The 12073-nt window shown below is 42.1% G+C and overlaps 1 protein-coding gene across 2 annotated transcripts in view; it reads left to right on the top strand.

Annotated features, from left to right (window-relative positions):
• Nucleotides 1-794: 794 nt before the first annotated feature.
• ZNF227 (zinc finger protein 227) overlaps nt 795-12073 on the top strand; it is a 19614-nt gene continuing 8335 nt past the window's right edge. The window contains exons 1-4 of one of the 2 annotated variants that reach the window (XM_021681312.1): nt 795-830; nt 914-975; nt 2541-2667; nt 3415-3537. In XM_021681312.1, coding sequence (XP_021536987.1) covers nt 809-830; nt 914-975; nt 2541-2667; nt 3415-3537 — 334 coding nt within the window. In that variant the 5' untranslated portion in view covers nt 795-808. Of the gene's footprint in view, nt 831-913; nt 976-2540; nt 2668-3414; nt 3538-12073 lie in introns of those variants that run through there. The other variant, XM_044921968.1, reaches the window with a different exon arrangement.

Raw genomic sequence — 12073 nt, 5'->3', positions numbered from 1 at the left:
TTCTTCATACTCCTCCTATTGGAGAAATGTTGGAGCCTCTCAATCTATCTTCTATGTCTTGATTTTTATTTTGTATATTTCTTTATTTCCATGCACATAGGATAAAAAGCTTTTACCAATAAGCCGTTTTGACTTCATAAAGTAAATTGACTCGAAATGATGCTTTGCTAATACCAGTGTGGATGAAATGTTATTAGGTGGGCAACAAATTATTAAGTAAGAAGAAATTTATTTATTTTTAGTTAGATAAGTAAGAAGAAATTTTAAGTTGGAATTAGGATTTTCAGAAAATAAAGGTGACTTTTATAGGAGAGTATTAATATGTGAGGTCCAGATACCTTTCAGGCCTTTTTTGCTATTGTTGGAAAAGACATCTGCAGATACAGTTTATGATGCAAAGTATCGTCTGCTTTTTTGCAGCTGCAAGAAAAAGGGACTCCTGGTTCTTTGAACTTTCCATCTACTCATTTAATCCGTGGAACAACCTTATGAGGTGGGTATGATTTGCAGTTCTTATATTCATGTGCAGATGATCACAGTGAGGCCCAGTTTTTTCTTTAACACCCCCAATGTTATATAGATGGTAAATACTGTTTCTAGGATTTAAGCATAGACCCTTGACTTCAGAAGCCATTTTTTTTTTTAACTTACATGTTAACAATACCCTTCATTTCCTACATCCTCAGGATGAGAAATTCTTATAGTAGGGATATTTCATTTGGTTGTACAGGTTGTTCACTGTCCAATGGCCCCTGGCTGAGAGACTTGGTAGTTGGAATCTGCTCCATGCTCTGCTTACCATTGCTCTATGCGGCGACATCTGCCTGGAAGTAGGAAAGCTTTCATATAATTTCTGCAGAGATCCACATGGGCTCCCTGGTCTGCATCTCATGGCTTCTTTGTCCTTCCCCAGTTATGCCTTCCCAGGACTCTGACCTTCCCCAGAAGGAGCAGGAGAAAATGACCAAGTTTCAGGTAAGGCATTCTTTTCTGTCTCCTCACATGTGATTTAATTTCTCACAGATTAGGCACATCTCTCTCCTCTTCCTTGGAAAAGTTAATGGAAAACAACAGATTTCTTTCTTTCTCTTTTTTTTTTTTTAAGATTTTAAGCGAGAGAGGGAACACAAGCAGGGGGAGTGGGAGAGGGAGAAGCAGGCTTCCTGCCAAGCAGGGAGCCTGATGCGGAGCTCGATCCCAGGACCCTGCGATCATGACCTGAGCCGAAGGCAGACACCTAACGACTGAGCCACCCAGGTGCCCTAAGGCTTTCTATTTATTTATTTCACTTAGATTGTCGAAGATTTTTTTTTTTTTAAGATTTTATTTATTTATTTGAGAGAGAGCACATGAGAGGGGGGAGGGTCAGGGAGAAGCAGACTCCCTGCCGAGCAGGGAGCCCAATGTGGGACTCGATCCTGGGGCTCCAGGATCATGACCTGAGCTGAAGGCAGTCGCTTAACCAACTGAGCCACCCAGGAGCCCCGAAGATTTTTTTTTAAAGGAGTTATGTCCTATTTGGCCAGAGTCTAGAGATTCAGGAACACTTACACTCTCTTGCATGAAAGGTGAATTGGGAAAACCTTTTGAGACGGAAATCTGCCACTGTGCTTTGAAAATTTTGAAAGTGTTTATTCTGTGACTTTGCAGTTGCAGTACGGTCTCTGTAAAAGGATCTTTGCAGCATTGATTAAAATTAAAAATCTTGGGGAGCCTGGGTGGCTCAGTCGGTTAAGCGTCTGCCTTTGGCTCAGGTCATGATCCCAGGTCCTGGGATTGAGTCCCGCATTGGTCTCCCTGCTCAGCAGGGAGTCTGCTTCTCCCACACCCTCTCCCTCTGCCCTTCCCCCTGCTTGTGTGCTCTCGTGCTCTCTCTCTCTCTTGCTCTCTCTCAAATAAAATCTGAAAAAAAAAAAGAAAAGAAAATTGAAAATCTGTAATTATACATGATTTGGATGATGAAAAATAAATCATCAATTCTAAGGAAAGTTAAAATCTGTGGTCATAAAATGGAATGAGACACTATAACGATGATAATTGTTCAGATTTATTGAGCAATTTGCTACATGCCAGGCACCATTCTACGTGCTTTACATATACTCAGTCATCTAATGTTTTCAAACACTTTGTGGTATCGACGACATTAAAGAGAAGAGAAAATGGAGAGAGTGGGAAGTTAAGGAATTTCCCCAAGGTCCTAGAATTAAAACTTTGAAATTTGAGCAGAGTGCCTTCACCAGCTGTGAACGGGGCAGGTGGACACAGCATGTACGTTGAAAACACAGAAGAGCTGTGTGCTTGTCCTGAGAGGGCTGCCGAAGGCCTGTGAACACTGCAGACATTACAAACAGTAACAGAATCCAAGCTTTGTGGGGTGGTCGGGAGGGAACAGTGAGGGGAGATAACTGTGGGACTGAAATCTGCCTGGGGTCCCTCTAAACTGTCAACAAATTTTTTGGTAATCCTCTTGATCCTTCTCGGTGCTGCCCCTTTTCCAGTGGAGATTATGGGATTGAGGTTGCGTGTGCTCGGTGTTGTAGGAGGCTGTGACGTTCAAGGACGTGGCGGTGGTCTTTACCATGGAGGAGCTGGGGCTGCTGGACTCCACCCAGAGGAAGCTGTACCGAGATGTGATGGTGGAGAATTTCAAGAACTTGGTCTCAGTGGGTGAGAACAGGCGCCCCATGACACCCCCTTGAGAGTCAGTGTCCTTAGTTGTTCCAAAGCTTTGGACCTTTTGAATTGGTTCCCTGACCCTGAAGACACAAGTTTCTGTAATCCCTGGGATTGCAGGCATAGGTTTTCCTGGTCTTTCTGCTCAGGTAAAATTCTGTCCAGGGGTGGTTTTGCCCCCAGGTGACATTTGGCAATGTCTGGAGACACTTTTGATGGTTACAACTGGGGTTGGGGAGGGGTGCCCCTGGCTACCAGTGCTGCTTAAACCTCCTACAATGCACTGGACAACCCGAAGGACAAAGAATTAGCCAGTCCAAAATATTGCTAGTGCCTCAGTTGAGAAACCCTGTTTAGTCATGGCATTAATTCAGTACCCTGTGCTGGCGTGTTTTTTTGTTTGTTTTGTTTTGTTTTTTGTTTTTTTCCAATGAAATAGAATAAAACAGAATAAGGATAGAAACTATCAGAGTTCCTTATCAAGACCTGCTCACATTGCAGCAAAAACTGACCATTTGCAGTGAGTGGTGTGAGAGTGTGGGAAATAGGATGAGAACAGACATTGGCTAAATCTAATTTTATCTCTGTCTAGACATGAACTAGGTCATGACCTAAATTTACTTATCATGATCGAGAAGTCCCTAAAATACCACTTAAAAGGTTCTGAGGATTGTAGAACTTGGATAAAAATATATTTTAGCTGCGTGTGTATCTTAGAAGTGTGTATCTGCCTTTTCATAGGACATCTTCCCTTCAAGCCAGATATGGTATCCCAGTTGGAGGCAGAAGAAGAGCTTTGGATGATGGAAGGAGAACCCCAAAGAAATGGGTATTCCAGGGAAGACCACGTGGCTATTCCTTCAGGTACCAGCTAATCTGCTGCTCACCACGTCCGTGATGACCACTCTTGTCCGAGTCCTGTCCTCCCTTTCCTGGACTGCGACAGCAGCCTCCATATTGGTCTCCCTGCCTCCTCCCTTGCCTTCCTGTCATCTGTTCGGCACATGGTACTGGAGTGATACCACATGGTACCTCAGTTAGAAAGCAAGTGAGGCCATGCCATTCCCCTGCTGAAAACCCTCCAAAGCTTCCCATTTCACTCAGAGCCCTCACAGTGGCCTGCAAGACCCTACCTGATCTGGATTCCTCACCAGGTTCCTCTTTGATCAACCTTGCTTTTACCCTGACTTAGATCGTTCCTGGCATCCTGGCTCCCCTGGGGTGTTCTCTCTGCTGTTGCAGGGCCTTCGACTAGCTCCCCCTCTGCCTGGGCAGAGAGGCGGTGGCCCCTCCCTTACTAAGGTCTTTGCTCGGATTTCTTTGGCATCCGCTCGGCCTTCTGTGTCTGCCCTTTCAAACATCATCCCTCTCTCCGTTCTCCAGGCCTTCACCCTGCCTTATTTTGTGTCTGAGTACTGATCGCCTCCTGACCTACTAAAACATTTTTATTTACTTGTTCACCATCGACCTCCCCATGAAGTAGGAATTTTGGCAGCTTCATTTGTTGTGTCTACTCAAAGTCTCGGATGGGCCTTCTGCATAGGAGGGGATCCTGTGCACTTGGTAAATGAAAAGTTGTTTCAATAGTTACCGTCCTTGTAGAAGTGAGCGATGATACCAGCCTTTCCCGGATGGGAAGAATACCTAGTCCATGTCCCCAGCCTTCCGATTTCTTTCCCACCTAGCCTTTTTCACTGCCCCCATCCTTCTCTTGCCCTCTCTCTCTTATCTTTCGCCTCACTTCTCCATCTCCTTTCCTTTCTCTTTAATTTACGTATTCCTCAGTTCTCCCCATTTAGAAATTAAAAACTCAATATTCCCAGAGCAAGTAAATTCATATGCTGTCCCTCTGCTGGAAAAATGAAACAGAGAAGCCTGTCTGCAAAAGTGATAAATTAGGTGACGAATTCTGTTAGTAATTGATGGATGTACCGCCTTCTTGTTTTGTCCGTTTCCATATTTATGTTACTTCACGTTTGACGTGTTCAGGATGTTAGATTCTTGCTTCACTTCTCTGGGTCTTCTTTTCGCGTGCAGACTTAACCTCAGGAATGATGACCCTAATAAGTATTGTTACTTCTCAGTTTTGCATGATAGACCAAGTCTCTCTTGTAACAAATCTTGTAGCATTTTCTGCCACCTTTTCTCAAAGGTTTTTTTTTTTTTTTTTAAGATTTTATTTATTTATTTGACAGAGACATAGCGAGAGCAGGAACACAAGCAGGGGGAGTGGGAGAGGTAGAAGCAGGCTCCTGGCTGAGCAGGGAGCCCGATGTGGGGCTCGATCCCAGGACCCTGGGATCATGACCTGAGCCGAAGGCAGACGCTTAACGACTGAGCCACCCAGGTGCCCCTCTCAAAGGTTTTTTGAACTCTTCAACGTCAGCATATTTCTGTGTTTTGCAATCGTGCCCCACATTCAAAAACTGTCCTAAAATGCTCTTTGTAGGTCACAAGAAGACAAATTAAAAGACTTATTTTTATAAAGATTCTTAAAAATGAAAAGCTTACAGATATTGGAGACAAGTGGACATCACATCTCTGTTACTCCTAGAGATGGCCAATAGGTTTAGAGCACACTAGTGTGACCGGTGGATTGTTCTGGAACATTGTCTTCCAGTGAATGTCTAATATAATTCTCATTTCTGAGACATCTTTGAATATATAAAGATTCATACTGATTAACCTTAGAAGATAAAAGCTATTCACAGTTATCAGGATGCATAACTAAACTATCAGAAATTATTAATGCCAGTATGCCCGGCAGTTCATTCATCAGCTCTCATGTAACAAGCTCAGTTGGCTACCTCGTTCATACAGCCAGCTTCCCACTTAACCACCCTCCCCTCTCTCTGACGCCAAAATAATCATAAAACCCATATATGGTAGTCGTTTAGTAGTTTGGACGTTCAGACGTCAAAAGACACTGATATACCCGTGGAGATGAGGAGGGTCCTGGTTAGGAAAGAAAATTACAGACTTTGTGAAGTTTTCCAGTGCAATTTGCATCCTGGCGGTATTAACTAGCTGATAGAGCAACGTGAGAAGCCTTTTACATGCTGTAGTGAGTTGTGATACCAAACACCTGAAGTTAGCTTCACCAAACAACAACTTCCCAGGTTATGGGCACAGCCCTCCTCAAGACTGCCCACTGAGACATCAGATACCAGCTGGGCTTTCCAGGGCCACCTTCACTTCTGATCCAACTGGCATTCACTAGAATAACAGAATTCAGGAAAGCTCTACACTTAAAATTATAATTGCATTATAGCAGAAAGAATACAAATCAGCCATTATTTTTTTTTAAAGATTTTATCTTTAAGTAATCTCTACCCCCAAGGTGGGGCTCCAACTTAGCTCCAAGATCAAGAGTCAAATGCTCGGGGCGCCTGGGTGACTCAGTCGTTAAGTGTCTGCTTCGGCTCAGGTCATGATTCCAGGGTCCTGGGATCGAGCCCCACATCGGGCTCCCTGCTCAGCGAGGAGCCTGCTTCTCCCTCTCCCACTCCCCCTGCTTGTGTTCCCTTTCTCACTGTGTCTCTCTCAGTCAAATAAATAAATAAAATCGTTAAAAAAAAAAAAAAGAGTCAAACGCTCTACTGACTGAGCCAGCCAGGTGCCCCCAAAAGAATACAAATTGGAACCAGCAAAAGGAAAAGATGCATAGGGTGGGGCCTGGGAGAGTTCCCTCCCACCACCCTCTGATAAGGACCCTTGTAACTATTTTGGGCCCATCCACATAATACAAGATAACTTCCGCATTTCAGGATTTTTTTTTTTGAGAGAGTGCACATGCAAGCAGAGGAGGGGGGTGGTGAGGGTGAGGGGCAGAGGGAGAGGGAGAGAGAATCTTTTTTTTTTTTTGATGTAGTGTTCCATGATTCATTGTTTGCGTATAACACCCAGCACTCCATGCAGTACGTGCCCTCTTTAATACCCATCACAGGGCTAACCCATCCCCCCACCCGTCCCCTCTAGAACCCTCAGTTTGTTTCTCAGAGTCCATAGTCTCTCATAGTTCGTCTCCACCTCAGATATCCCCCCCTTCATTCTTCCCCGCCTGCTATCTTCTTTTTTTTTTTTTTTAAAACATATAATGTATTATTTGTTTCAAAGGTACAGGTCTGTGATTCAACAGTCTTACACAATTCACAGCGCTCACCATAGCATGTACCCTCCCCAAGGTCTATCACCCAGCCACCCCATCCCTCCCACCCCCCACCACTCCAGCAACCCTCAGTTTGTTTCCTGAGATTAATAATTTCTCATATCCGTGAGATCATATGATACATGTCTTTCTCTGATTGACTTATTTCACTCAGCATAATACCCTCCAGTTCCATCCATGTCATTGCAATGGCAAGATTTCATTCCTTTGAATGGCTGCATAATATTCCATTATATATATATACCACATCTTCTTTATCCATTCATCTATCGATGGACATCTTGGCTCTTTCCACAGTTTGGCTATTGTGGACATTGCTGCTATAAACATTGGGGTGCACGTACCCCTTCAGATCCCTACATTTTTATCTTTGGGGTAAATATCCAGTAGAGCAATTGCTGGATTGTATGGTAGCTCTATTTTCAACTTTTTTTTTTAATTTTAAATTTTATTATTATTATTTTTAAATTTATTTAAAAATTTTTTAATTTTTAAAAAATTTTTAAAATATTTATTTTATGTTAGTCATCATTATGTTTTTGATGTGGTGATCCACGATCCATTGTTTTCATATAACACCCAGTGCTCCATGCAATACGTGCCCTCCTTAATACCCATCACCGGGCTAACCCATCCCCCCACCCCCCTCCCCTCTAGAGCCCTCTGTTTGTTTCTCAGAGTCCATAGTCTCTCAAGGTTCATCTCTCCCTCCAATTCCCCCCTCTGCTCATTTTTCCCTTCCTTCTCCTAATGTCCTCCATGCTATTCCTTATGTTCCACAAATAGTGAAACCATATGATAATTGACTTTCTCTGTTTGACTTATTTCACTTAGCATAATCTCCTCCAGTCCCATCCATGTTGATGTAAAAGTTGGGTATTCATCCTTTCTTTTTCTTTTTCTTTTTTTTAAGATTTATTTATTTATTTATTTATTTAACAGAGATAGCATAAGTAGGCAGAGTGGCAGACAGAGGGAGAGGGAGAAGCAGGCTTTCCGCTGAGCAGGGAGCCGGATGCGGGGCTCGATCCCAGGACCCTGGGATCATGACCTAAGCCCAAGGCCGACACTTAACCAACTGAGCCACCCAGGTGCCCTGTATTCATCCTTTCTGATGGCTGAGTAATATTCCATTGTATATATGGACCACATCTTCTTTATCCATTCATCTGTTGAAGGGCATCTCGGCTCTTTCCACAATTTGGCTATTGCGGACATTGCTGCTATGAACATTGGGGTGCGTATGGCCCTTCTTTTCACTACATCTGTGTCTTTGGGGTAAATACCCAGTAGTGCAATTGCTGGGTCATAGGGTAGCTCTATTTTTAAATTTTTGAGGAACCTCCACACTGTTTTCCAAAGTGGCTGTACCAACTTGCATTCCTACCAACAGTGTAAGAGGGTTCCCCTTTCTCCACAACCTCTCCCACATCTGTTGTTTCTTTCCCTGTCCATTTTTGCCATTCTGACTGGTGTAAGGTGGTATCTCAATGTGGTTTTGATTTGAATTTCCCTGATGGCTAATGATGAACATTTTTTCATGTGTCTGTTAGCCATTTGTATGTCTTCTTCAGAGAAGTGTCTTTTATATCTTCTGCCCACTTTTTGACTTGATTATTTGTTTTTTGGGTGTTGAGTTTGAGAAGTTCTTTATAGATCTTGGATATCAGCCCTTTATCTGTAATGTCATTTGCAAATATCTTCTCCCATTCTGTGGGTTGCCTCTTTGTTTTATTGACTGTTTCCTTTGCTGTGCAGAAGCTTTTTATCTTGATGAAGTCCCAAAAGTTCATTTTTGCTTTTGTTTCACTAGCTTTTGGAGATGTATCTTGAAAGAAGTTGCTGTGGCCGATGTCAAAGAGGTTACTGTTGATGTTCTCCTCTAGGATTTTGATGGATTCCTATCTTACGTTGAGGTCTTTCATCCACTTTGAGTTTATCTTTGTGAATGGTGTTAGAGAATGGTCGAGTTCATTCTTCTGCATGTGGCTGTCTAATTTTCCCAGCACCATTTATTGAAGAGACTGTCTTTTTTCCATTGCATGTTTTTTCCTGCTTTGTCAAAGATTATTTGACCATAGAGTTGAGAGTCCATATCTGGGCTCTCTATTCTGTTCCATTGGTCTATATGTCTGTTTTTGTGCCAGTACCATGCTGTCTTGGTGATCACAGCTTTGTAATATAGCTTGAAATCGGGCAACGTGATGCCCCCAGCTTTGTTTTTCTTTTTCAACATTTCCTTGGCGATTCGGGGTCTTTTCTGATTCCATCCAAATTTTAGGATTGTTTGTTCCAGCACTCTGAAAAATGTCATTGGAATTTTGATCGGGATGGCATTGAAGGTATAGATTGCTCTGGGCAGCATAGACATTTTAACAATGTTCATTCTTCCGATCCATGAGCATGGAATATTTTTCCAGGAACTTTTTGTGTCTTCTTCAATTTCTTTTTTTTTTTTTTAAAGATTTTATTTACTTATTGGAGAGAGAGAGAGTGAGAGAGAGCATGAGAGGGGAAAGGGTCAGAGGGAGAAGCAGACTCCCCACCGAGCGGGGAGCCTGACACGGGGCTCGATCCCGGGACTCCAGGATCATGACCTGAGCCGAAGGCAGTCGCTTAACCAACTGAGCCACCCAGGCGCCCCTGTCTTCTTCAATTTCTTTCATGAGTGTTCTGTAGTTCCTAGAGTATAGATCCTTTACCTCTTTGGTTAGGTTTATTCCGAGGTATCTTATGGTTTTTGGTGCTGTTGTAAATGGAATCATTTCTCTAATTTCTCTTTCAACAGTTGCATTGTTAGTGTATAAGGAAGCAACTGATTTCTGTGCATTGATTTTGTATCCTGCCACATTACTGAATTGCTGGATGAGTTCTAGTAATTTGGGGGTGGAGTCTTTTGGGTTTTCCACATAAAGTATCATGTTGTCTGCGAAAACAGAGAGTTTGACTTATTCTTTGCCAATTTGAATACCTTTTATTTCTTTTTGTTGTCTGATTGCTGTTGCTAGGACTTCTAGTACTATGTTGAACAACAGTGGCGAGAGTGGGCATCCTTGACGTGTTCCTGATCTTAAGGGAAAGACTCTCAGCTTTTCCCCATTGAGGATGATATTTGCTGTGGATTTTTCATAGATGGATTTTATGAACTTGAGGAATGTTCCCTCTATCCCTATACTCTGAAGAGTTTTAATCAGGAAAGGATGTTGTATTTTGTCAAATGCTTTTTCTGCATCAATTGAGAGGGCCATATGCTTCTTCTCCCTGCTCTTATTAATGTGTTCTATCACATTGATTGATTTGCGAATGTTGAACCACCCTTGCATCCTGGGGATAAATCCCACTTGGTCGTGGTGGATGATCCTTTTAATGTATTGTTGGATCCTATTAGCTAGGATTTTGTTGAGGATTTTGGAATCCCTATTCATCAGGGATATTGGTCTGAAATTCTCCTTTTTGATGGGGTCTTTGCCTGGTTTGGGGATTAAGGTACTGCTGGCCTCGTAGAATGAGTTTGGAAGTTTTCCTTCTGTTTCTATTTTTTGAAACAGCTTCAGTAGAACAGGTATTATTTCTTTGAATATTTGGTAGAATTCCCCAGGGAATCCATCAGGCCCTGGACTCTTGTTTTTTGGGAGGTTTTTGATCACTACTTCAATCTCGTTACTGGTTATTGGCCTATTCAGGTTGTCAATTTCTTCCTGTTTCAGTCTTGGCAGCTTATAGGTTTCCAGGAAGGCCTCCATTTCATCCAGATTGCTCAGTTTATTGGCATATAGTTGTTGATAATAATGTCTAATAATTGTTTCTCTTTCCTTGGTGTTAGTCGTGATCTCTCCCCTTTCATTCATAATTTTATTAATTTGGGTCCTTTCTCTTTTCTTTTGGATAAGTCTGGCCCGTGGTTTATCGATCTTATTAATTCTTTCAAAGAGCCAACTTCTAGTTTTGTTGATCTGATCTCCTGTGTTTCTGGTTTCTAATTCATTGATTTCTGCTGTAATTTTAATTATTTCTCTTCTAATGCGTGGCTTAGGCATCGTTTGTTGCTTTTTCTCTAGTTCTTTAAGGTGTAGAGTTAGTTGGTGAATTCGGGATTTTTCTGTTTTTTTGAGTGAGGCTTGGATGGCTATGTATTTCCCCCTTAGGACCGCCTTTGCAGTATCCCATAGGTTTTGGACCAATGTGTTTTTGTTCTCATTGATTTCCATGAATTGTTTAAGTTCTTCTTTGATTTCCTGGTTGGCCCAAACATTCTTGAGCAGAGTGGTCTTTAGCTTCCAAGTGTTTGAATTTCTGCCAGATTTTTTCTTGTGATTGAGTTCCAGTTTTAAAGCATTGTGGTCTGAGAATATGGGGAATAATCTCGATCTTTTGGTATCGGTTGAGACCTGATTTGTGACCCAGTATGTGGTCTATTCTGGAGAAAGTTCCATGTGCACTTGAGAAGAATGAGTATTCTGTTGTTTTAGGGTGGAATGTTCTGTAAATATCTATGAGGTCCATCTGGTCCGGTGTATCATTCAAAGCTCTTGTTTCCTTGTTGATTTTCTGCTTAGATGATCTGTCCATTGCTGAGAGTGGAATATTGAGGTCTCCTACAATTAACGTATTGTTATCAATATGACTCTTTATTTTGGTTAACAGTTGGCTTATGTAGATGGCTGCTCCCATGTTGGGGGCATGGATATTTACAATTGTTAGATCTTCTTGTTGGATAGACCCTTTAAGAATGATATAGTGTCCTTCTGTGTCTCTAATTATAGACTTTAGTTTAAAATCTAATTTGTCTGATATAAGAATTGCTACCCCAGCTTTCTTTTGAGGTCCGCTGGCATGGAAGATGGATCTCCATCCCTTCACTTTCAGTCTGGATGTATCTTTAGGTTCAAAATGAGTCTCTTGTAGACAGCATATGGATGGGTCCTGTCTTTTTATCCAGTCTGCAACCCTGTGCCGTTTTATGGGAGCGTTTAGGCCATTCACGTTGAGAGTGATTATTGAAAGATATGAATTAATTGTCATCATGTTGCCTGTGAAGACGTTGTTTTTATAGATTGTCCCTGTAAATTTCTGTTGTATATCACTCTTGGGGTCTTTCTCCTTTTATAGAACCGCCCCTTAATATTTCTTGCAGGGCCGGCTTAGTGGTCACATATTCTTTCAGTTTCTGCCAGTCGTGTAGGCTCTGCATCTCTCCATCCATTCTTTTTTTTTTTTTTTTTTTAAAGATTT

Source organism: Neomonachus schauinslandi, chromosome 16, assembly GCF_002201575.2.
Source record: "Neomonachus schauinslandi chromosome 16, ASM220157v2, whole genome shotgun sequence".
Lineage (NCBI taxonomy): Eukaryota > Metazoa > Chordata > Mammalia > Carnivora > Phocidae > Neomonachus > Neomonachus schauinslandi.
This window is presented reverse-complemented; position numbering and strand designations above follow the sequence as displayed.